Here is a 25,226-nt window from a genome sequence, read left to right on the forward strand (position 1 = left end):
CATACCCAAACATCAGATCCACTCCCCGGCTTTCAAAGTAGTATCTGATGTTAACTGTGATGCAACTAATAGCTTATTTCAAGCAAAAATATATTTACAACTTCCAAAACGCATTAATTCGCTAAAATGTTGAGGATGTCTAATTGTTATCCTGCGCACAAGCAGGATGAGTTTTGGTTGACGGGCATAAACTTTGTTACGCATTAAACATGACGAGTTAACGACATGTTTTTTTATGTTTGATGTAAAGCTCTCTGTTGTGTTTTTGGGCTGCACCGCGTATTCGACACGTCTGACATTTCGCTCCACATCCTGGAGTTTCTGTAGTTCACGAAAAAGCTCCTCTAGAAGCTCCCAGCACGTGGAGGAAATCGTTGTGTAGCATGCTAAACAACACTCAGTATAACTCAGAAACACATTGGGGAGAGCAACACAATTTGCATTCAGACCTCATTGTGTCTACGGGAGCAGCAATGAACTCATCGGACACAGTACATAAAACACACCCCCGTGTTCGCACACAGCTGCTCCATGTTACACAGATGATTTAAATAACGTTTAATGCCTTCAAGTGGTCGATTTTTAGGTACAAACACCATGTCCTGCTTTCACAGAGTGACTTTTCAATTACAAAGTTCACACATTCAAAGTTCACGTGAGATCAAATATGGGTGTAACAATTCAATAGTTGATCGATTACATGTGAAGTTAGTGGCAACCAGTCACTGGAGGGGTCACGTGAACCCATTACATACATCATATAAGAATCGAAAAACTCTCACATGCAATTCTATGTGTATCGTGAACTTTACAGAATCGATATCTAAATCTTGACTTTCGTGACTGCTGGAATTCATATTTTTGGGTCTTTTGGTAAAGTCATGTAGATAGGTTCAAAGAAAATAACAAAAAATATCAGAAAACTACGACGTTTCGATCGCAACACAAGCTTCCAAGGCAAACTGTTTACAAGGGTTTGAAATGGGCGTAGCCCAAATGTCAGCAGCCAATGATATTTTAAGTGGTGGGCAGCCAACCCGACGGTGGTTGGTTTTCCACCAATCAAAGGGCTGCCAGGTGTCTAAGCGACTTTAACGAAAGACCCAAGAATAGAATCGACATCTATCGATTGAACGAAATTTCGTTATCTCCGGAATAACATGCAATGAGTTGTCGAAACTTTAGAGAACGAGAGGTCACTTTAAAACAATGTAAGAGGTCAGATCGTTGACCTCGCATCGCCGAGATCCTGTTTGATTCCTAGCAGTTGCCTGTAATTAAACGAGGTTCCCCAGTGTAGTGATTTGATCGTGTCAGCCCAGCCACCAATAATATAATTAAACAAAAAATAAGACATTTAGTTTTTGATAAAATTCAACCCACAGATTTAAAACATTGGTTTGACTGTCATGCGATGGACATTTACTCTCTCATATGATGGACTGGGCAGGAATGTGCTATGGGGGGTGAAAATATCTTGATCTCGGAGGTAGCTCTGCAATATCCACTTTTGTGGGCCCTTCTGAAACACAAAGGGCTGCATTGCTCTGCAAAAGATGTGGATGGAAGCTTCGTCTCATTACTGGATGCAGCAATTGAGGGAAAATTGGAGGTAAATTACAAAAAAGCATCAAAATTATCTGGCTCACTGAAACGCATCATCATGACATACGAATGGCATGCTTAAAAATGTGCACTGTGCATCGTTTTTGGGTTTATTAAAAATAAGGCAGCGTTAGTCTGTGTGCACGTTTTACAATCCGTTCTTGAATACCTTTGACCATCTCATGTCAGGAGGTAGTCCTTGCAATGAGACGTGGTTAATAGCTAAAATATCAGGTACATTCATGCACTAAGCATAACAATGGTCTATTTTACATAGAGCTTATGAACGTCACATTTCACAAGGGATTCAACGGAAGTTAAAAAAACTGGAATGAAATTTAAATCTATAAAACCATGGGCTATAAAAACACACAGAACTAAAATGCAACAAACACGTGCATCACACTGGACAATTGAACGAGCTGTGTTGGCCACGAATATCGGTCCATATTTACAAACAGTACAAAACACGAGGAGCAATCTGATAAGACTTCCGCATCATTGTAAAGTGTCTGAATGAAATTAACTATTTATATACGTGGGTGGTGGTGCAATACGAATAGCGCACTGCGTTACAAACCGGGTTATCCGAGTTTGATTCCTGTCTATGGCTAACATCAGTGGTGAAGATCTCAGCCGGTCCTGGGCCTCCCCCTCCATCGACTGAACCATAAGTGACAACCTGGTGACATGCATTGTTGCATCCTAAATAAGTGCTTGCTAACAGCCCTTGCCCCAACTGCCTATATATACTATACTGATAACTTTTTTTTATTGCATATGGATAAATACATTAAGAACGTGCATTTGCTAGTTATCTTTCATAAATATCACCACAACGCTTATTGAATGCAGCAGCTTCGAAACATGTATGATGTACAAAAACGGAGAGCGCAATTGGATCGCTGCAGTGGTTAGCACTTCAGCAAGGAATGTATGTGGACTCACAGCAGAGCACGAGACAGAAACAAAACAAACATCCAACGAAATAAAAAAAAATCATTAACCGGTGGATTTTTCTTTTACGAAATACAACTCAGACTCCACTGTCTTCTATTTCTGAACGAGCAACGCCACACCTCGCTCATCGTTATCGGACCGCACAGTTAAACGGAACGACGACACACTGGGGGGGTGCGAGGCGAGGGGCAAACGCACACCGCCCGACATCGCTCGACACGAACGTCGGTCTCACGAGTCGCACTCTGCCGCGCTGAGGCTGCCGGTCGCCTTGCCAGTCTGCCTGCCTGTCTGCGACGTGACATCGGCAATCTTCACGTGGATGAAGAGGGACGAGGGCTCCACGCGCGTCCCATCACGTGACAGCAGAGGGATGTGGCGGTAACCTGCGATGGCGGCACACACGCGCGGTCAGCCGCGACGTGCATCGTCAGCCCTGGAAATGCGAACGGAAGCTGTGAGCAACACGACTGTGGGGGGAAATGGAGGGGTGGGGTTGAGGCATCGTGTGGCTCCTGCAGCAAGAGGGGATGGGTTTTCCACTTTCAGAAAACACGTATGTGGCCTCGTGAGTGATTCTAATACAGAGGCGATCTACGACGCACCAGTGCTGCATTCACACCAGACCATTTGACAGCCTGAGGTTTAGGCAAATACCTATCCGTCACAATTTGAGGTTACGATTTTGTGCAAATTTTTTTTTACATTGTAGTGAACACTTCTAGTGGCTGGAGGGGTCACGTGAAGCAATTACTGTAGAACATATCTACAAATGAAAATAACCGATGCTTGCACCCACAATTGAACGCATGTGTCGCGAGCGTAAACATAACTTTTAAAATCGGTTCATTGTTAAAGGCGGTGGATTACACAAGCGAGCCGCCTGCTCCACGTTCCAGATATTCTATTTATCCACCGGCTTGTGTCGCTCGAGACTGGAAACGTGACCCAGGGATTTGTCGTTCTCCCCACCCACCACATCCCCACGACCGCCACCATCACCACCACCACCACCAGCAGCAGCAGGAGCAAAGTGGAGGAGTGAACACGCGTCGTGAGGACGGCTCACCTTGGCGTAGGCTGCTGAAGGCGATCGAGTACTGCGCCACAAAATCATTGGGGGTTGCCGTGTCGTGGTCCTCCACCACAAAGCGCAGCAGGGCCACCTCGGGGACGTTGATGTTGAAGCTCAGGATCTCATTCCACTGCGGGTTAAATCCTGCGAGTCGGGGAGGCGTCGTGGTGCGGGGGGAGGAATGGCGAGCAGTAGTTTATTAAGATGGCAAATCAAAACTGGGAAGGAAGTTCATCGTGGTTACGGAGCGCAGGCCTAAAAAGCCTCAAAACGCCAAACAGCCGGCAGAAAACAGCACTGTTGAAGGGTAAAATAGATCGAAGTTAATACATTTCTGGACTCGAGCAAGGTTATGAGAACTTTAGCAAAGAGACGGTGGGAGGGAATAAAAAATCGAGCGGTATGAGGAAAAAGAAGAAATAACGGTTTGGCCTGCAGTGTGGCGTTTGAACACAGCATGAACGTGACGAAACAGGCAGTCTGGTAAGTAGGCCAAGGCCTCAAAATGAGTGGAGCAATCAAGGAGTAAAGTTTGCGCAGAACTCATGGTAACAGTGATAGAAGGGTGATAAGTAGGCAACTGATACCGGCAAAAATGCTTCGACTTTAATAAGAAAGTAACAGCTGCTTTGTCCCCCGTGCCCGAAGCAGCGACCACCGCACCATTGTTGTCGATGTACTTGGTCTCGTAGCGGGCGTTGTCGAGCGGCACGCCGTGCACCTCCACGCGCACCAGCGGGTCGATGATGGAGCCCTTGTTGCTGTGTGGAACCTTGGGCAGCTGCTGCCCGCTGATCACCTGCGGGTCCACATGGGCACTTCGGATAAACGCTCATGGAGGCACCGGTCAAGTCTCTGCGATACGAGGCTTTAGAACGAAAATTATTAAAAGTGCCGGGCGATGCTGCACATCGCTCGCCACCCGAACAGTAGTCCAACCTCACACGCCAATTTTCTCAGCAATGCCGCAGCCAAACTTAACTCGTTTCTCTCCATGGCGACAACATTCTTTCATGCTTTGCATATCCCAGTCAACCCACCAGCCCAGCAAAGGCCATTTGACACTGGAAGCCATGCCTGATGGTGAAGTGTAGACTGTTCCAATGTGTTTTTTTATGACTGTGCCTTTCATTCATTTTCATTTATGTATATATCTACTTATCTTTCCCAGGAATTTTCTTGAAACAAACGCACTGCAATATTTGGTCACACGTAGTAGAGTTGCGTTTTTTCAGTGGATTTTTCACTGACTTCTTCTTTTAGGAATTTCCCGTTAAATTCTCGAATCACGTCCCCCGCGTAATGTGTTGCTCACACTGTATGTGAATAGTAAGCCGCCGGCAAAATTCCGAACATTTAAAGTCTGTTCATATTCCACAGCCGAAGCCGGCAACATTTGATAATTATCCACGAACAATGAATGGATGACCACAGAGGATACCGAGACAGATCTTCCTTGTTATAAAAAGCTGTTAACATCGGTTCGACGACACAATCCACTCCCTGTACATGGAAAGTCAACAACTACCGCGTGGGCTTTCACTCTTGTGCTGCACAGCTCTTCGATGTGTTTTCAGGTTACGCTCTCGGTTGTTCAGCATGATGTCCGACATTTCGCTCTTCAGAGGCTCAGAACTGGGCCCAAACCATTGAGGCCCTCAGTTCGAATAAGGGCAAGCACCCATTACTAAATGAGATTCTCAGTGAAGTGAGGTGATGGTCTCAGCCTGGTAACCATCAACTGCACAAAAAAGTCATAACATTTGCTTTTGACTTAAATTGCCTTTTCAATGATAAAAAGAAAATATACTCGATTTCGATGGGAGTTTTTCCCCATGAAGTGAACAACTCTATAGCAAAGCATGCGAGGAAGTGCTCCACCTAGTGTGGATACGAGAAAATTAACGGCGCATAAAAAGTAATTGTTTAGAGTGAACTGTCAAACACAGGCTGATGTTACTACTAGGTGCCAAGTTTCCAAATGGAAATGTCTTCATCTTATGAAATGACATCGATAGCACAGGCAGCAGATGGCAGCAGATGGTTTTGGGCTAACAGGGATTAGCCCCCTGAAGTCTATTACCAGCGCATATTCAAACACAGCCTCAACTGATGCAATCAGTTAATCCATGCAATGTAATTTATTTATACAAGATTCATCACTAGCAGAGCAATTGGTAGACTGACACAACCTGGTGAACCCGTGCCCTTGTGCTCATCTGTCTACCGCACGCGCTTCGGGTAGCAACGCTTGCACTCTCTCATTTCATGACGTTAATTTTCTCTATTTTCTTTTTACTCAAGAATTTAAATATTATTTCTTTAAAAAAAGACTTGGGCCCTCCTACAAAAATGTATTTCAAACCCATATTGATACATTCAACCACCGGCGATGTCTGAAAGCACAAATTCACTCTATCCAGTCTACTCTGTCTCCTAGATGGACTTTCGTCTCCTCCATACTATATTCAACCACTGTACTGCAGGTCACAACACTTCCCTTTCTGCTTCTCTCCTCACACTTGGGAATTCCCTCCCATAGTCTTGTTTACAAGTTATTTTTTAGTGACTCAATGTATTAACTTCTATCGATTAAACAGTCCATTATGCTGTATGTTGCTGGCCGTTTGATCTTTAAGGCCTTTGGTCCTGTGCTCAGCAACTGTGATACACATGAATATACAGTCATTGACGAAAACAAAAAACAAAAAAACACTTTCCTCGGCAACTGGGAGCCCCGGAGATTAAAGCAAGGCACACAAGGACAAGTGTCGTGGCAGCCAAAGGTGGCGACGTGCTGTGCCCCACCTTGATGGTGAGCCTCACGGTGTGCAGGCCGGTGCCGGGCTGCGGGTTCTCCGGCTGGAAGGCCGTGGTGGGATCACACAAGAAGGCCGGCTTCAGCACGTAGCCGCAGCCGCCGTTCTGCCGAAAGTGCCCGTCGTGCAGGTCCATCTCGTCTCCCGCTGTCTGGAAGTTTAATGCCACTGTCGAGGCGGGGGCGGAAAACCGAGACACACCCAGGTCAGAGTGCAGCCCGTTACAAAAATGCAGAGTATTATTATTGTTAGCCGATAGTATACGCTGATTATTGTCAATATGGTTACGTTTAAAAATTACCGTCTGGGAAATTCAACGCCACTGTGGGCACACTTGAGACGGAACACAAACCGCGGAGGAGCCAAATTGGAGTGCAACACGTTACAGGTAAAGGTGCAGCCCTGCAATTGCTTGCTGGCGGAAGGGCTTCCCCGCGAGAGGGTATTGGATGAGGTAGACGTACCCACACTTTACCCGACCATGCTTGACCTACTGACCTGTGGATTACCAATTTAAACTTCTGGGTAGACAAGAGGAGGATTTAAGATACTTGATCTCTGGATTGCAAGTTCATTATGCTCACAGTTACACCATGGCGGAATGATCACACCACGTTACAGAGGTGTGGATTATTTTTAGATGCTTATGAGGAATATTACTATGTTTATAAAAACTCAGAATTACATGTAGTTTATTTTGGCACATTCAATAATTGTGCATGCAAACTAATTAACGAAGATGTAAAAGGAGTATTACTTTCCTGTTATCAGTATTTTGATATAACAAAACATATCTACTTTCCTGACAAAACAAGCCACAAATGAATATACAAAGTGTGGCATGAAAGTTAATTAGAACATTGAATCAATGCACCACACTCACAACAGCGATGGAAATGGAGGCCACACGCCAATAATTGTGACTAATTTCTGTCTGACGTTATTACGCCTTTACCCTCCTGTCTACAGTAAACCTTGTTAAACTCTTTCACCCGGTAGAGAACAAACATTTTTGTTCATCAGGTCTCACTTCTTCCATTCTTTATTCAAGTGCTTTTAACAATTCAATGATGCTTTGCTTAAAATTTTTGTTGAAACAACCAATACAAATGTTTATTTTAAGTTACAATCTAAATAATTAGCTAAATAGCAGCTAATTTTTTTTACTGCAGATGCCCCACATCCGGCCTCCAAGATACTGGAAGCGCAACGCATGCCTAACGTGACGTGGTGATGATGCGTGATGATGCGTGATGACGGCAATGATGATTAGCGATGACGGCGGTGATGATTTTATCAATCCCTGCCCACCTGAACTGCGATTATGGCACCATTATTTATTTTGTATTCAAAATAATCGAAGCAATAATCAACGGATTCATACAAAAATTATTTAAATCGCTGATAATTGCAGCTCTACGCAAAACGACTCGTTCCAACAGGAGACGCTGCATCCCGCCAAGTGTCGTTGTCATGCACGGCCATCACACCAATCTGACAGCCGACGTTCCAGAACTCCTGCGGGTTGAAGTTGGAGGAGTCAGTCCTGCGCCCGGCTGGGTAGACTCGGCTCAGCTGCAGGCTGTTGTGACGCACAAACTCGTTGCCTGCGGCAGTGAACACGGCGGAAAGATCAAACGATAAGCGTACTTGTATGTACATGTTGAACTTCCTTCGCACCGTACGGAGCCAACTGCGCTAATCGGAGGAGCAGGGGAAGGACAACAAACTAAAAGCAAAAAAAATTCGATATATATATTTTTCAATCTATCTTTCAAAGTGCATAGCTGCAATGGCTTTCTAATATCGGAAGAGCATTCCAGACGGCCGCAGAAGTGCATCCGAAAACCCGCGATGCAGTGACCGTCTTTGTTTGATGGTTAGCCAGAAGCCGTCGCGAGGATGACTGGTTTTTGCTCCTTGACTTGCTCAGGCCGCACTGACCGATGCGTCGTCTCCGTTTCACATCGTCCATCGGCTTATTCGCAATACATTGGACGAAATGTGAATGGAAATGAGGGGTAAAAAATCTGATCCTGTTCACACAAACTGACGCCAACATCCAGCCCGCGACCTGGACATTGTGACCACACGTCGTGGCCCAGTGGAATCTAGGTTATGGCGGAAGGTGACCTTCGTTGATAACCAAGCGAGAGCCCAATGAGATCGGAAGTCTCTGTTTATACGGTGTTCTGGAGTTAAATACAGAAAAGACACATGTACACCCAGACACGTAGACTTACATAGAGACCTATAGACTCAAATAGACTAAAATAGAGACTCACAAACTTGAACAGACTGGGTTTTTTTTTGTGCAGTCATTGGAGACCAGGCTAAAACCATCAACTAACCGCACTTGAGAAACCTATTTAATCGCAGGCAGCTGTTCAGATAAAAGCCCAGGATTCCAGCGGTGTCATCAGCTCAGCACTCTGACCTCCGAGCCATCCTTGTGGTGTTAAGAAGTGATCACCTGTTCAGAATAAGCCCCCGAGTGAAAAAACAGCGACAGATGGATGGTTGATGTTTTTTGGTCATTGGTACATGGGACCCTGTCAGCGATGGGCGGAACAAACGCTCCGGCCGCGGGCTCGTTGCGCCGCTTCACTGGCAGGCGAGAGTGGAAGTTTTCGCTGGGCGTCACGGTGGCATAACAGTGGCTGGCGTAACAGAGCTGCAAAAGCGACTCGTTTACACGCGGTGGATCGACTTACACCACTGCTGACCTGGTCACTCAACTGAATGCAATAGCTTAATAGCCACTGGCTTTCCACGAGCAGCCTCCTCCACCTCTCCACCTCACCCTCACTCTCCTAACAAGCTCAACGCTCACTTCCTGACAAGCACAACTCGCATTTTACTGAAACACTCTCTAGCCATTGTGTGCAAAGACCATTCCCTGCTAAATTAAATAGACACACACACACACACACGTACATACGTGTGCATGGTTAGCTATTTGCCAATATACCGCCGGATGAAGACCTCCCAATTGGGTTTTATTTTACTACACTACTTGTCAATAATGTTTTTGGATGCACATATCCCCCCTTCAACATATTCCTCGAGGGAATATCCATAGAACACGTCACTTCCGCACTCGTCCCCGACTGCACGTGCTCCCGACTGCACGTGCCCCCGACTGCACGTGCCCCCGACAGCACACGTCCCCACTGCACGCATCCCCACGCGCGTCTCTGGGTGTCCACGCGCGTGACTCCGGAGTGTTTCGGTGCCGCTCCCCTGCTTCACACACCGTCCTCCCGGAGCAGCTTGCGAGCCTTGGTTTCGGTGAAGGAGGAAACGTCCCAGGCACTGGCCTGGTCACGCGGGCGGGAGAACCCTGGGAACTGCACGCTCCGGCAGTACACCACACAATTGGACAGCTCCACGGACAGGTTCTGCTTGCACTTCTGCGGCGACGATGGGTCCAGCAGGTGGGGATGGGGCGATGCACGGCGTGGGAGAAGAAGGAGTGGGCAACAAGAGGAAGAGGGGATTGACAGCGTTTAGCTTCAAACATCTCTTAAGTTAAACACTCTATTATAACATTGGATAACATTTAACAGTAGGATTCTCAAGGGATGTACATTGATTAAGGTAAGAAGTTATAAAGTACACCACGACACGTCACACACATTCCAGGGAAATTCTGCAAAACTAATAAATGAAATAATACATTAACTCATGGTTGCACTCCACTTTAAAAATCTGTGCACTAAATGTTGACAACATTTTTGGCCAATGACTAAGACTGACTCAACCAACATACAATAATTAATAATCGACTGAACATGTGGTTTCTTTAGTAAACTAGGACTAACAGAATTTATAAATGAAATCCACAGACTAAGACTGGACTAATATTTCACATGTTCAGATTCAAGAACTCTATTTCAGCAGCTAAGGGTCCACTTAGCTCAGCAGCTCTTTTACAAGTGTAGTGGTGATACGCGCTGGGTGTATACGTCGTGTGCCAGCGCGTATGTACGGGTGTGTGTGTGGTGACGCGCGCTGACGGGGAGGAGCAGGCGTCAGTGCGCGGGTGGGGGTAGTGCTGCTGATTGGCTGTGTGCCGGTGACGCGCTGAGAGGGAGTGATCGGGTGGCAGCGCGGTGTGATTGGTCGGGGAGTGGAAACACGCGCTGGGCGGAAACGGATCGTAGAGATAGCGCGTGGTGATTGGGTAACTGAGGAGCGGTGCCGACGTTGAGGTCCGCATCCGCTCCGTCTCCCGGGAAGAAGAGATATATAAGGTGATGCACAGAGGAGTAGGGGGGCAGAAGTGGAACCATCTAAGAATGAAGACGAAGGTGCAGAGATAGAGCCCGGAGAGGAGAGTAAAGGAGAGTAATGGAGAGTAGAGGAGAGTAAGGTATAGGTGTGTAGCCGGAGAGAGAGAACGGTCTACACGAGCTGAGTAATGTATAGTGTGTAGCCAGAGAGAGAGAACGGTCTACACGAGCTGAGTAATGTATAGTGTGTAGCCAGAGAGAGAGAAAGGTCTACACGAGCTGAGCGATGTATAGTGTGTAGCCAGAGAGAGAGAAAGGTCTACACGAGCCGAGTATGCATACGGTGTAGCCAGAGAGAGAGAAAGGTCTACACGAGCCGAGTATGCATACGGTGTAGCCAGAGAGAGATGCAAAGTCTACACGAGGCGAGTGGAGAGTGTAGCAGAGGCGCAGAGTCTACACGAGACGAGAGAAGAGTGTAGCTGAGGCGCGGAGTCTACACGAGGCACAGAGAGCCAGCAGCACAGAATCTAAGAGAGTCAAGAGAAGCGTAGGGCGGAGAGAAGAGGTCACGAGTTGTACCGTTGTATGGTGACCGCATTGTGAAGAAGAGAGGCCACGCGTTGTATCGTTACAAGTCAAGATTTAATAAAAGAAGTGTGTTCCCGTCAAGGAGTTTCCTGCCGTCATTTTCCAATACTTCATCTGGCGTCAGAAGTGAAACGGGCTTCCAAGCATGGAGACAAGGAAGACCCGTAGGACCCACGGGATTGACCGCGAGGAAAACCTGGACGACTCGGGGCCGCTGGTGGCGGGGGGTGAGGAGGAGGACTTGCCCACGCTACAGGATCCGTCGACGGCGCCGGCCGAGCGACCGGGGACCGACGCCGGGCTTCGTGAGGCGCACTCCCGACTGGCGGAGCTGCTGCTCGCCGCCGCGTCCATCTTGGCGGAGATCAGCTCGTCGGGAGGAGCGGGGACGGTGGGGGACATTTTACAAGGTCGCCCCGCAGATTCCCGCCAAAACGAATGGGGGATTCCCGCCATTGCGCCTGGGCCTACTTTTGGCGGGAACGGCGAGCGCCACGTGGTGGTGGGTTCCCAAGCGCGCGCATCGACGTCATCAGCGCGCGAGGGGGTCCGCCATTTTACGTCTGCTGCGGGAGCCGCCATCTTACACACCGACGGAGAGGCGGAGAGGAACCACGAGGCGGATGACTTCATTTTTCAGCAGCGTCTGCCCACGTTGTCAGCCTTCAAGGCGGAAGGCGGAGACTGGGGCCAATTTCAGCGAAGGTTTTTGGCGCATCAAGAGATGTCAGCGTGGTCCGATGCTACGGCGCTGCGGGCGTTGCCCGCCATGCTGGACGACGATGCGCTCGCGGCCTTCAGGGTTGCACGGAAGTCGGACCGCTCCACGCTGAAGGATGCGCTGGGTTTGTTGGCCAGGGTCTACGGACCTCCCTCGGCGTGCCGCCATCATTTCTACGCAAGACGGAAAGCGGCCACGGAGACCGCGCTGGCCTATCGCACGGCGTTGCTGGCTCTTGCTGATGCTGCGTTCCCTCGGATGGACGAGGAGGGCCAAGACGCGATGGTTTTGGAGCAGCTGCTTAAGTTGGCGCAGGACCTGGGGGTCCCTATCAACACAGCTGACGAGATTTATATTTCTTCTTTGAGAGTCGCCACGAGTATTCAAGCGCACGAGGCCCTACAACGGAAACAAGGCGTTGGTTGCAACGCTGCTGTCGTCGCAGCCCCGGGTTCGGTGGTCACCGAACCCCAAGTCGTCAGCCCACGAGAGGAGGCGTTCGCCACGGGACGACCAGGGGACTGGAGGCCGGGGGCCCGGTCGCCTCTGAGATCGGGCCGAAAGTCGGAGCAACCAAGATCTACTCCGACCCTCGTCACGTGCTATAACTGCGGCCTCCGGGGCCACGTGGCGTCCGGGTGCCGCGCTCCGCGGCAGCGCGCCATGGGAGCTCGGCTGGACGACGACCGAGAGCCCAAGTCATCTCTACAATCCCCGGCAAGTCGCGGCACCTCACACGCTCGGCCTGTTTATTCGGCACACATGGGACGCCGCGTTGCGGCGGAGGAGGGCCGGTTAAGGTTCGGGGATTCGGTTCGGCGAGGGGGGTTCGGCCGGGACCAGGGAGACATTGAATGGGCGGAATTGGGGCATAGAATTGTGGCTGCTTCGGCGGGTTCGTCCGTTGTTACGGGATCTATTGATGGGGTTGAGATTAGGGTGTTAGTGGACACGGGGGCATCGGCAATTATTATATCGGACCTCATTTATAATATTCTTCCAGTCCAATGTCGTCCGCTGCTTCCAGTGGATGTGCCATTTTACGCCGCTAATGGGGGATCGTTGGGCATTATCGGTCAGGTTAGGGCGTCCATTTGCATTGGAGATATCAAATTGTCGGGACCCGTTTTCGTTTCGTCTTCTTTGGCAGTTCCGTGTCTTTTGGGCACTGATTTTTTGGCTAAAATGCCTATTAAAATTCTTATCGATCAACGATGCATTGAACTGCCATCGGGTCGCCGGATTTCATTTTTGACGGGCCCTACTGACATTCGGACGGCGTGCGCTACGATACAAGCGGTGGCGACGCAGACCGTGCAAGTGCCCCCGGGTTCACAGATGTTGATTCCCCTCCGGTTGCGGAAACCATGGGTGAGGGAGGCTTCGGGACAAAGTATGCTTTTGGGTCCTTCTAACAAGGCTGTCGGGGGTCTTGATTTATCGGTGGCTCACACTTTGGTGCGGGCTGACAGGGATCCGTTTGTGATGGTTTTGAACGCGGGGTCGCGACCAGCTGTCATTCCGCAGGGCACCGTGCTGGCTCACGCGGCGCGGGTCCCTGTGGATGATGGGTTGGTTGCGCAGGTGGGCTCGAGCCCCGCGCGGAACGTTGAGCCAAGGGAAGACCTTGAGTGGGTCCATTCGCTATGCGCCGCCTCGGACGATTTGTCGGCGGCGCAGTTGGGTGCGCTGCGCGAGTTGCTCATTGAATTCTCTGATGTATTCAGTAAACATAAGTATGACATTGGGTGCACGGATTTGTTGCACCATCACATTGAAACGGGCGATGCGGCGCCGGTCAAGCTAAATCCCTTCCGACTGAGTCCCGTGGAGAAGGAACATGTTCAGTCGGCTGTTAACGAAATGCTAGAAGCCGATATTATTTCGCCCTCCTCTAGCCCGTGGGGAGCGCCTATTGTGCTGGTTAAGAAGCAGGACGGGTCCCTGCGATTCTGCGTTGATTTCCGTCGCCTGAATAAGATCTCTGTGGCTGACGCGTATCCGCTCCCCAGGATGGATGAGTCCCTCGATGCATTGTCTGGTGCGCGATATTTTTCGACTCTTGATTTGTTATCGGGGTTTTGGCAGTTGCCGCTCGACGAAGAGTCGAAACCTAAGACAGCATTTCTGACTCCAGGGGGGCTGTTCCAGTTTAACCGGTTACCCATGGGACTTCACTCCTCTCCAGCGACGTTTCAGCGACTTATGGAGCTGGTTTTGTCGGGCTTGCAGTGGGATACATGCTTGATTTATATGGACGATGTCATTGTTTTCAGTAAAACGTTTGAAGAACACCTCCAGCGATTGAGAGGGGTGTTCTTGCGAATGCGATCGGCTAAGTTGAAATTTAAACCGGCCAAATGTCACCTCCTTCGTAGGTCGGTTAGATACTTGGGTCACATTGTCGATTCTTCGGGGATCTCCACCGATCCCGCGAAGACGGATTGTGTCGGTTCGTGGCCGACACCTACGTCCGTTTCCGACGTGCGTAGTTTCATCGGGTTTGCTTCTTATTATCGGCGGTTCGTTGAGCACTTCGCCACTATTGCAAAACCCTTGCACGCTCTAACGGCGAAGGGAGTGAAGTTCAAATGGGGACCGGAGGAGGAGGCCGCGTTTCGCTCCCTCCGGGACGCCTTGGTGGGTGCCCCACCCTTGTGTTATCCCGATTTTGCCAGTCCCTTTTTGCTGGACACGGATGCTAGCAACACGGGCATTGGGGGGGTGCTATCCCAAGTCGTTGGGGGTGTCGAAAGAGTTGTCGCCTACGGTAGTAGGGTGTTGTCTCCGGCGGAGCAGCGCTACTGCGTCACCCGTCGCGAGCTGCTTGCCATTGTCTTTTTTGTGCAGCAGTTTAGGCCATATCTCTATGGTCGTCACTTTACGGTCCGAACGGACCACGCGGCGCTACAGTATTCATTGAGGGTCGCCCAGCCCTCGGGCCAGTTGTCGCGTTGGTTGGAAGTCCTCCAGGACTATCAGTTTACGACTACGTACCGTAAGGGGTTGCGACACACAAATGCCGATTGCTTGTCGCGGTTGTTGCCTTGTGATGAATGCGCGTGTTTGTTGGGATCGGCGCGCTGTAAACCGACGCTTGCGGGGGAGATGGGGGCACTGGCTGCGACAGCGGGCGCACCGATCGTCGATGATTCCACTGCCTCTCAGGGTCGGGACTCGCTGCTCTCGTTGTCGCTCAGCGAATGGGGCCGCCTCCAGATGGCGGACAGCTCGCTGCTAGCATTGCGCCGCAAGGTTGGGGGTCCCGAGGGGGACCAGGAGCGTACCGGCTCCTATGTACTTGAGCAGGGCATGTTATTGAGATGGGACAGTTTGTCCCGGCGGAACGCACTCGTGGTGCCTTCCGCTGTGAGGGGGAGGGTTGTCTTGGCGGCACACGAACGCCTCTTGCACTTGGGAGTTAACAAGACGCTTGCCCTGCTTCAGCGTGACTATTACTGGCCGGGAATGGGAAGTGATGTGGTAAATATTCTGAAGGGGTGCGTTGAGTGCGCCAGGCGTAAACCACCGCCCGTGGCAGCTAATCCACCGCTGCAATCTATTCAGGTCTCGCGTACCAACGAGCTCGTTGCACTCGATATTTTGGGGCCCTTCCCAGTCACGCCGAGAGGGAATAAATATTTGTTAGTGGGGGTCGAATACTTTACCCGATGGCCTATGGCGTGGCCTCTCGCTAACCAGTCGGCAGCGGCTGTGACGGATGCCTTCGTCCAGGGCTATGTCCTGGACAAGGGGGCTCCCGAACGCCTGCTGACCGACCAAGGTAAACATTTTTCGAGTAAATTGTTGCAAGAGGTGTGCGATCTGTTGGGTACCAAGAAGGTGCGCACCTCCCCGTACCACCCGCAGACAGACGGGATGGTGGAGAGACTCCACAAAACTTTGACTTCCATGCTGTGCCAGCAGGTGTGCGAGGCACATGTAGATTGGGACCTGCAGGTCCCGGGAGTCCTTGCCGCGTATAGAATGGCCCCCCATGCAGCTACGGGGTTTTCCCCATTCTATTTGATGTACGGTCGGGAAGCTGACCCGCCAATGGAAACGCAACTTGGCCTGTCCGCTCCACGAACTAATTCTAATTTGGCAGAACATATTAAGTTGAATGTTCACAAGCTGACAGAGGCGAGGGAGGCCGCACGGCTTAATTCGCGGGCTCGCCAAATTGCTAATGAACGGTTGCGGGCACGGAAGGTGTCCATGCACGAATGGAAACCAGGTGACAGGGCCTGGCTGCATTGCCCTCAGGCACCCTTGGCTACGTCGCCTAAATTGTTGAGACCGTGGAGGGGACCCGTGGAGGTCGTGCGCGTTGCACGGCCCCAGTGCGTTCAGATAAAGTGGGGAAAGCGCCGTTGGTACGTTCACCCCTCCCGACTGAAACTGTTCTCGCCTCCATATGGCCTCCCCTTGTGTCGTGATGGCCGGGCGTGTGACGTGACCGGCGACCCAGAGGGGGAAATGTCTCTGCCTGATCCACACGTATTTTCGCCTGATCTGCTCCCAGGTGTCTCGGAACTGACGGCTGCCGATCACCGGCGGCCGGATCTCCGCGGCGGGGCCGGCCCTTTCAGGCCCGTTCCGCGCCGTCTGGAGCAGCCGGAACCGCCGGACGGTCGTCAGTGTCCCGCCCCATACGACGGACCAGCCAGACGGACTCGCGCCAGGTCGTGCTACTTTGCATGACCTGCCTCGTGAGGAGTCGGGGCAGTTGGAGCGCCTCGTCACTGCGTGTAGTCGCAGGGACGTGGGGCGCGTTCGTTTTCTTGGAATTTGCTTGTATCGTGTTATTGTTGACTTTTCGTGTTCATTGTCAATCTGTACATAGTTATTCTTGTTGTTGTTGTTGTTGTTATGTTACGGGCACACTGGGGGGGTTACGGGTTTTTTTTGTTGGTTGTCGTCTTATCGTTGCGGTTGGTTGTTGTTAGCAGCCGGGCCGGCTGCGAGCTATGTGGGAGGGGGTGATGTAGTGGTGATACGCGCTGGGTGTATACGTCGTGTGCCAGCGCGTATGTACGGGTGTGTGTGTGGTGACACGCGCTGACGGGGAGGAGCAGGCGTCAGTGCGCGGGTGGGGGTAGTGCTGCTGATTGGCTGTGTGCCGGTGACGCGCTGAGAGGGAGTGATCGGGTGGCAGCGCGGTGTGATTGGTCGGGGAGTGGAAACACGCGCTGGGCGGAAACGGATCGTAGAGATAGCGCGTGGTGATTGGGTAACTGAGGAGCGGTGCCGACGTTGAGGTCCGCATCCGCTCCGTCTCCCGGGAAGAAGAGATATATAAGGTGATGCACAGAGGAGTAGGGGGGCAGAAGTGGAACCATCTAAGAATGAAGACGAAGGTGCAGAGATAGAGCCCGGAGAGGAGAGTAAAGGAGAGTAATGGAGAGTAGAGGAGAGTAAGGTATAGGTGTGTAGCCGGAGAGAGAGAACGGTCTACACGAGCTGAGTAATGTATAGTGTGTAGCCAGAGAGAGAGAAAGGTCTACACGAGCTGAGCGATGTATAGTGTGTAGCCAGAGAGAGAGAAAGGTCTACACGAGCCGAGTATGCATACGGTGTAGCCAGAGAAAGAGAAAGGTCTACACGAGCCGAGTATGCATACGGTGTAGCCAGAGAGAGATGCAAAGTCTACACGAGGCGAGTGGAGAGTGTAGCAGAGGCGCAGAGTCTACACGAGACGAGAGAAGAGTGTAGCTGAGGCGCGGAGTCTACACGAGGCACAGAGAGCCAGCAGCACAGAATCTAAGAGAGTCAAGAGAAGCGTAGGGCGGAGAGAAGAGGTCACGAGTTGTACCGTTGTATGGTGACCGCATTGTGAAGAAGAGAGGCCACGCGTTGTATCGTTACAAGTCAAGATTTAATAAAAGAAGTGTGTTCCCGTCAAGGAGTTTCCTGCCGTCATTTTCCAATACTTCACAAGGACAACCATCGACCAGTGATTACCGTCGACAACACACGTATGTATGTACGTATGTAAGTATGTATGTCTGGACTTCTTTCGCACCATACCTAGCCAACTGTGCTATTTGGAGGTGTGGGGGGGAAAGGCAAGAAACTAAACACACAAAAGAAGTTCTAAAGAAATTACTTTCCAAACTAGATTTAAGAGTACGTTGCTCCAGTGGCTTCTTAATATCGGAAGGAAGAACATTCCAGAAAGATGAGATTATTTAGATTATTTTGCTGCTATAAATTTCCATGTGCGAAGCCACTTCGTTGAGCGATCATTTGTGGCCAGGCCGCTTCGGAAAAATAAGTTAATAGCTCAGTGGATAAGAACAAATTGTTTAGTTTCATTTGTATAATTGTGCAAGTGATGTGTTTACCTTCCCTATACTTTGCACTCCGATAGTGTTGATTTATTTATTATTTGTTGTAACGTTCTGACAACATTCGTCCCGACCGGACATATGTGAAAAAGAGCTTCATAGCTCATCGGATTCCTCCAGTACAGATAAATATATTCCCTGACAACAACAAAAAAACTTTACCGAAGTTCACCCCCCCCCGCGGACTCACCTTGCCGCGCTGCCGCACACTGTTGCGCACGCTCTCGTCCTCCATCTCGGCCGCCTCGTCCTCGTCGCTGACCTCGCCGCTCTCGTCGTGCCCGTTGACGACGGGCACCGTCTCGCGTGGCCACGGGCCCGGCAGCCTCTTCCCCTTCACCAGCACCTTCCCCCGCAGCTGCTGCTCGCACGAGTGACGAACCCCGAGCGCCCCGCGCGCCCCCGCCACCACCGTTTAGCCGCGTAAACTGGAGGCCGCGGGAGGCAAGGGGCTGCTAAAGCGAGCAAGACCTCTTCAGGTGATTACGGCACATGGTGGAGAAGGCTTTGACCGCCATTATTATTATTATTATTTGACTGCACACATATCAAAAGATGGAGTTGACTATGGCCGAATTTCCACCGGAATGTGCCTGATCTCATCAGATATTGATAGCTAAGCAGTTTTCAGCCTGGATAGTTTTGGATGGGCGACCCCTGTGCATTGATGGTTGTTATAGGCTAGTTCGTGGCTATCTGGTGGGCAGCAGAGGGCAGCACACTAAATAAATTTTATCACAATACTGTACGTACTGCACTGTACCGTCGATGAACCTGAGTGTATGCTCCCAACCTTGACCAGCGCGTACAGACCAGCATGGTGAGGTATGGACAAGTATCCCCATGAGGCCCTATTCCAGCAGTTAATTGCCCAAAAACAAGTGTACATTGGCACACAGACGACTACTAACATCGTAATAATGTACTGCACAGTATTTTACCAGTGCTCGACTGGACGAAGGCCTCCAACTGTCATCATGGTTTTTTTACCACCATACTTGACCATGCTGGTCAGTGGCGATATCAGTACAGATATCGCCACTGATGCGGGTGGGCCCTTGCTCGCACATTGAGCTCGGATTGCTCGGCTCTGAATGCAGTTACACTAACCAGTCCACCACCGCCCCTCGCTCACACGACTCGGCATATTTCCCCCCCCCCCTTTGCCTGTATGAATGTGGGACATCGTTTTGCGCGTACAAATACTGTACCGAGCTGTGAGCACCATGGCCCTGCAACACAGCCCTGACAGCGGATTACTTAATGACCTCCATAAAGCCCTTGGAAAATGAAATCTCTAATCCACCGAGTGCTTCATTGCTTGTAAACACCGCGATGCTCCCTGGGTAATCCCTGCATTGGCTCATCCCGCGATTGAAACTGGTTACTTAAGAGGATTAAAATAAATAGATTTCTTTTTTAAAGCACAATGGGGAGGGCAAGGTAATGTGGGGGTCATGTTCTGGATTCAGTGTGCATACAAATGTCTGTGTATGGCAGTCGTGGCTAGCACACTGGACAACAAACGTAGAGACCTGGGTTCGACTCCCAGTCCCGGCCAACATCAGTGACAAATATTTTGTCCTCGGCCTCCCTTACGTCGGCTCAGCCTTAAATGCGTACCTAGAACACCATGTGTAAACACCAACATTGGGGAGACAAAGGCGGTCAGGCATAGTCCTGGCCACACCACCCCCTCATGCCTCATCCGGTCTTTATTGCTGCTCCCTAACAGCAACTTGCCCCAACAGTGTATTAAAGCTACATGGCGAATCTTGACCTAAAGCTTTCGTGACTGCAGGAATTCATACTCTTTGGGTTTTTCGGTAAAGTCACGTCGATAGAAAAAGGCCTCCCACTGTCCTAGGTTTTGATGGAGTTGCTTACTTCTCTGAAGAGATGCCGCGACACCAAGGTCATACCAATCGCCTTCGTTTTTGCTAACATTCTGACCACAAGTATTGTGGTTAATGCAGACGTGACTAGCCAAGGTATTCCTAGCTCTGCGATCTTACATTTACTTGCAAATTCCATCTCTAGCCCCGCCCACTTACCCTTGGGTTGTACCCATCTCAAGCCTATATAACCTTTGGCTGCAGTAGCTCTCTTGCTACATTTTGTCCTGCCTCAGCAGTCCGCCTGCTGTATTTTTTCACCTGAAGACGAGTGCTTGTGTTGCGATCGAAACGTCGTGATTTTTTTATTATTTTTTAAAAATTTCTATCTACGTGACTTTACCGAAAGACCCAAAGAGTACATGGCGAAATTTGTCTTCACATCTGCACATGTGTTGTGTCTGTGTTTGCCCATACTCTAGCCTGTGGGTCCAGTGGTATTGATTGGGGAATCACCATACCAAATAGGTTTAGAACCACTCGCCTACGCCAAGCCATTGGACTAAGGCCAATGTGAAGGATGAGGCCTGAGAAAATGTCCTCGGGCTAGTCCCAAGGCCGAGGACTGGCCTAGACTCTGTAAGACTGAGACTGAGTCTAACAGAGTCTAACCTGTATGTCCCACATCGTGGAACTGCCTCGTGCCACCAGTAGGGCCTGCTTTCGCTACCTCTGGGGAGGGCAGCTGCGAGCTGGGTAGTCCAGCGAGTGGGGCGGTGAGCAGCTTGTCCCCAAGGATCGACTGCATGTGCCGAGCCAGCACCGCCTGCTGGGCCACGCTGCAGTGGTTCTCTATGGAGAGGATCACCGGATAATCCGACACCTGTTGAGAGACGCGCAGACACACAGACGCACGCGTGCACAGAACACACGCGTTCATTCACAAGCACAGGAAGACCAGCGCGAAGGTCCACCCAGCTTCGCCTTGGACAGACTGTTGGGGAAAGTGCTGGTAGCGAGAACTGTAGTAAGGTCGACACGGCACAAGAGGGGGTGGTTGGCTAGCACCACGCTCGGCCGTCTCGGTCTCCCCAGAGCTGAGGTTTACACACACTGCACCAGGTACTCATTTAAGGCCGAGTCGAGCTAGTGGAGGCCCATGACCAGTTCAGATATTTGTCACCGATGTTGGCAGTCAAACGGAAGTCTCCAGGTTCATAGCACAATCATCACACTATGGCTCACATACATACACACATGCGCACACACACGTGCACAAGAAGATAGTACTGTGCACAGGCACGAAAAAATGCACACACACGTGTGCAAAGCTGTTTGTGAATGAAGAACTGTGTCAAAGTCTGGTTTTTCTAGTTTTTTTCGACTGACCATGATTATCTCATACATCACAATGTCTCAATGACCACACCCCTTAAAATGTCACATTAATAATATAATAGCACTTGCCCCAACAGTCCTTGCATTTTCAGATTAATTTTCTTTCATCAAATGGGACATCTCCACTCGAAACAACTTGCCTATGAGTCGAGGTGGTTGGTCGGTACAATTTGGGGTGGAAAATATTGCTAGTATACACCGTGGGCAGTATTCATGAAATCTGAGTGTATATACTGGCTGTTTTATACACACACACTTCATCTTTATCGTCCTATTTGGTGGAGGTTTCATATTACGTCGGTTATTGTATTCCCAAAATTGTATTCTCTTTCAAATATACAATGCAACCCGCATCATAACATTTTGCTCATAGTAAGCTACTACAGTGGCCTTGCTATTATATCTAGATATAAAATGATTCAATGAAAATAATTGTCAGCATTCGCCATCCTCGGTGGTAACAATAAGCCATTTTTGTGCCAATGGCTCAAGCACCAAACTCATTCTGCAGAACAAAGCGAACTCCGCTCTGGCACCTGGAAGGCGTATTTTTCAATGGTGCGGATGACGTCGCTGAACAGGATTTTGGAGGTGAGCGTGTGGCCGTGGTAAATGACCGGCTCGCCGTTTTGACCATCCCAGCAGTCGAGCTCCACACAGCGACAGCCCTTGCGGAAGGCCCTGGAACAGGCGCACACACCACAGACAAAGATTCCCCCCTGTAGGCACGTAGACAGTTAGGGCAAGTGATGTTAGCAAACACCTATGAAGGCCGGCAATGGCGCACAAGGAGGTGGTGTGGCCAGCACCACGGCCTACGACCTCTGTCTCCCCAGTGCTGAAATTTAAGGCTGGGTCGACCTTCGAGAGGCCCAGAACCAGTTCAGATATTTGTTACTGATACTAGCCGTGAGCAGGAATCGAACTCAGGTTGCCAGGTTCATAGCGCAGGTCACTGCATACTGCACCACTGCTCCGACAGACATGGACAGATGCAGACGTCTCAGTCACTTGCCTGCATGGTCTCCCCTTTAGCTCCGCCTTGTCTAACAATGCCGATGACGAAATCACCCGGGAATGCACCGAAGCTCATAAAATCTTAGAATCCAAGCCAACATTTAACCCTGAATAGTGCCTAGTGCAAAGAATAGGCCTCCACAAAGGTCGTTGAACGGAGCAACATCACTGTCGAGTTCCGTAGGCCCCTGGCTTCGGCTGAGCGAGCAGACCTGATGTAGGCTTCGGTGCTGCTGGGGCCGCGGAGCTGGTCCTCCATGAGGTAGGTGTTGTGCGACGACGAGATGAAGTAGTGGCTGAGCGGCCGCGTCATGTCGTGGCCGATCGAGTCGTGGCGCTGGTCCCACAGGGAGCCATCCGGGGACGTCAGGTATCGCACAAAGCCGTCCAGCGTCATCACGCTCAGGCTCCTCGCTGCACGAGATCACACGGCGAAGAGCAAACACTATCTTCCATGGAGCTGATCTTCTGAGAGCACAATTTACTCAATTCAAATACAAATTTAGCCACTGCACCCTGCATGTGCCTGATGTTTGGCACAAGCTCGACGCGACATAGACAGTGCCGATTTATTCTAATCACAATGCTGTATGGCTGATTCATTTTAATCAGCACTTGCGCGAGGTCACATGGGACATCTTTATCAATTATCAGGCCTATTCAACGTGCTATAATTGAATGCGCGTTTCAAGGGAGGTGAAATGGGCCTGCCAGTGGCGTCGCTACTGAGTGTGCAGGTAGTGCCAGAAGGATCCAGTTGCCAGGCTACAAAGAGTGGGGAAGGCGGACAGGGAGCCCCATTTCATCCTTGCACCAGGGATCATGCCAACCATGCTATGCCACTGGCAGCCGTCGTGGGTGACAAGAAACAAGAGTTTTGGAAAACCCCGCTCTTAAACAAACTGAAAGGACAGAAATCACACAAGGCAGAGGAAGGATGACTTCACAGTTAAGAGTTCCCATCTAACGGAGGTGGTTGGGTGGCTCAGACGGCAAAGCACGGAGCTCGCACCACCGAGATCCCGGCTTTGAATCCGGGCAGCCGACACGACATCGACGGCACGCGCAGCAGACGGCACGCAGGCACACACAACGGGAAAGAAGATAGGCCGCATTCCCGAGCGAGCACCGATGTTGGAGAGTTCGTGTTTCTCCGTGATGGCGGAGGCGAGCTCCTCGGCGAAGCGGAGCTCCTCGCACCCCTCCTCCCGCTGGAAGTCGCGCAGGAACGCGGCGAGCTCGCCCCGGCTCAGCACGCTGCCGTCGCCCGACAGCGACGAGAAGAGCGCCTGCAGCTCGTCGCGCTGTGTCAGCAACTTGTAGAAGACCACAAACTCGATGCCCTCCAGCGTGCCCGAGCGCGACATGTCCGCCATCTGGAGCGCGAGGCACACAGTGGGGAGAGAGACTCTAAACGAGTTGAGCCTCAATCATAGACTATCAATTGCCAATAATTACGATTGATTATAATCAATCATAAACCATTATCGTTCTTCACCCATCAATCAACAATCGTCAGATATCAATAACTATTATGCATTAACCATCAATAATCATTTTATTATTCACCATATATCATCTATAATTAGTCATCAATATCAAAACTAATAATCATAAACAATAAATCATCAACCACCAATCTTCAGTCACCAACCATCAATAATCAACTTGTTGACAATGCGAGTTGATGGCGGTTAGTGGTCAGCATTAAAGCACGTGTTGGTTTCCTCGAATGCGTCGGACGACAACAACCCAGTGAACACTTGAATGTGTTGCCAATAAAGTTAAGTGTGTGATGTTATGGTCTGGAAATGGTTAATTGTTATGGTTGCATCATTAGAATGGGAATGTTGTTGAGATGGCAGCATCATTGCTACGGTGGTCACGAGCATGGCGGTATCATTACTCTCGGGGGGGGTGGGGGGGGGCGTGCAGTGGTTAGTGCACTGCAGTATGAACCCAGATACTTAAGTTAAATTCCTGGCCATGGTTAACATAAGTGGCCAGTTATATCCAAACCGATCTTGGACACCCCCCCCTTCACCAACCCACGTTGATCAGCTTGACAATCTGCATAAACGGCATAGCGGCGTGGGAAGGCCTTCATCAGCAACGGATTGCGCCGTGCACGTAAATAATTTCCTGGCGAGTGCAATCAGCACGGGTGTATAAATCATTAACATCACTGTGGCATAGGCAGTATCATATGCAAGGAAGTGTGATGGGTTTAGGTAGTTTGATTGTTGTGAGAGTGTCATTGAGATGGTGTTGTTGGTACGGCAGCACCTACCTCGAACAGGTGCTGGGCGTGGTGTTCGTTCATGTCAATGTTCATCATCTTCAGCAGGTTCTTCACCTCCTTGAAGGTCATCCGCCCGTCCTTGTTTTTGTCTGCCTTCTTGAAGCAATCATAAATCCACGTGCGGTAGAAAAGTCAAGGAAATTCCGTCCTATTCTTTGGGTCTTTCGGTAAAGTCACGTAGATAGGTTCAAATTAATAAAAATAAAATAAACAAAAACCACGACGTTTCGATCACAACACAAGCAACCGTCATCCTCCTGATGATCCTCCTGATGACGATCGCTTGTGTTGTCATCGAAACGTCGTGGTTTTTGTTTA

General features: G+C 50.2%; 1 protein-coding gene across 9 annotated transcripts in view; it reads right to left on the reverse strand.

The window, feature by feature from the left end:
* Positions 1-543: 543 nt before the first annotated feature.
* The window catches only part of LOC144942036 (1-phosphatidylinositol 4,5-bisphosphate phosphodiesterase delta-4-like), a 46,122-nt gene continuing 21,439 nt past the window's right edge, over positions 544-25,226 (reverse strand). For 6 of the 9 annotated variants that reach the window (XM_078868728.1, XM_078868722.1, XM_078868697.1 and 3 more), the window contains exons 4-15: positions 24,897-25,026; positions 23,736-23,982; positions 22,819-23,020; positions 22,126-22,270; positions 20,922-21,074; positions 18,547-18,717; positions 9,716-9,872; positions 7,950-8,066; positions 6,449-6,627; positions 4,304-4,439; positions 3,635-3,784; positions 544-2,951 (exon numbers count right to left, since the gene is read on the reverse strand). In XM_078868728.1, coding sequence (XP_078724854.1) covers positions 2,797-2,951; positions 3,635-3,784; positions 4,304-4,439; positions 6,449-6,627; positions 7,950-8,066; positions 9,716-9,872; positions 18,547-18,717; positions 20,922-21,074; positions 22,126-22,270; positions 22,819-23,020; positions 23,736-23,982; positions 24,897-25,026 — 1,942 coding nt within the window. In that variant the 3' untranslated portion in view covers positions 544-2,796. The remainder of the gene's footprint in view (positions 2,952-3,634; positions 3,785-4,303; positions 4,440-6,448; positions 6,628-7,949; positions 8,067-9,715; positions 9,873-18,546; positions 18,718-20,921; positions 21,075-22,125; positions 22,271-22,818; positions 23,021-23,735; positions 23,983-24,896; positions 25,027-25,226) is intronic. The other 3 variants (XM_078868688.1, XM_078868677.1, XM_078868666.1) reach the window with 3 other exon arrangements.

This window comes from Lampetra fluviatilis, chromosome 2, assembly GCF_964198595.1.
Source record: "Lampetra fluviatilis chromosome 2, kcLamFluv1.1, whole genome shotgun sequence".
Taxonomy (NCBI): domain Eukaryota; kingdom Metazoa; phylum Chordata; class Hyperoartia; order Petromyzontiformes; family Petromyzontidae; genus Lampetra; species Lampetra fluviatilis.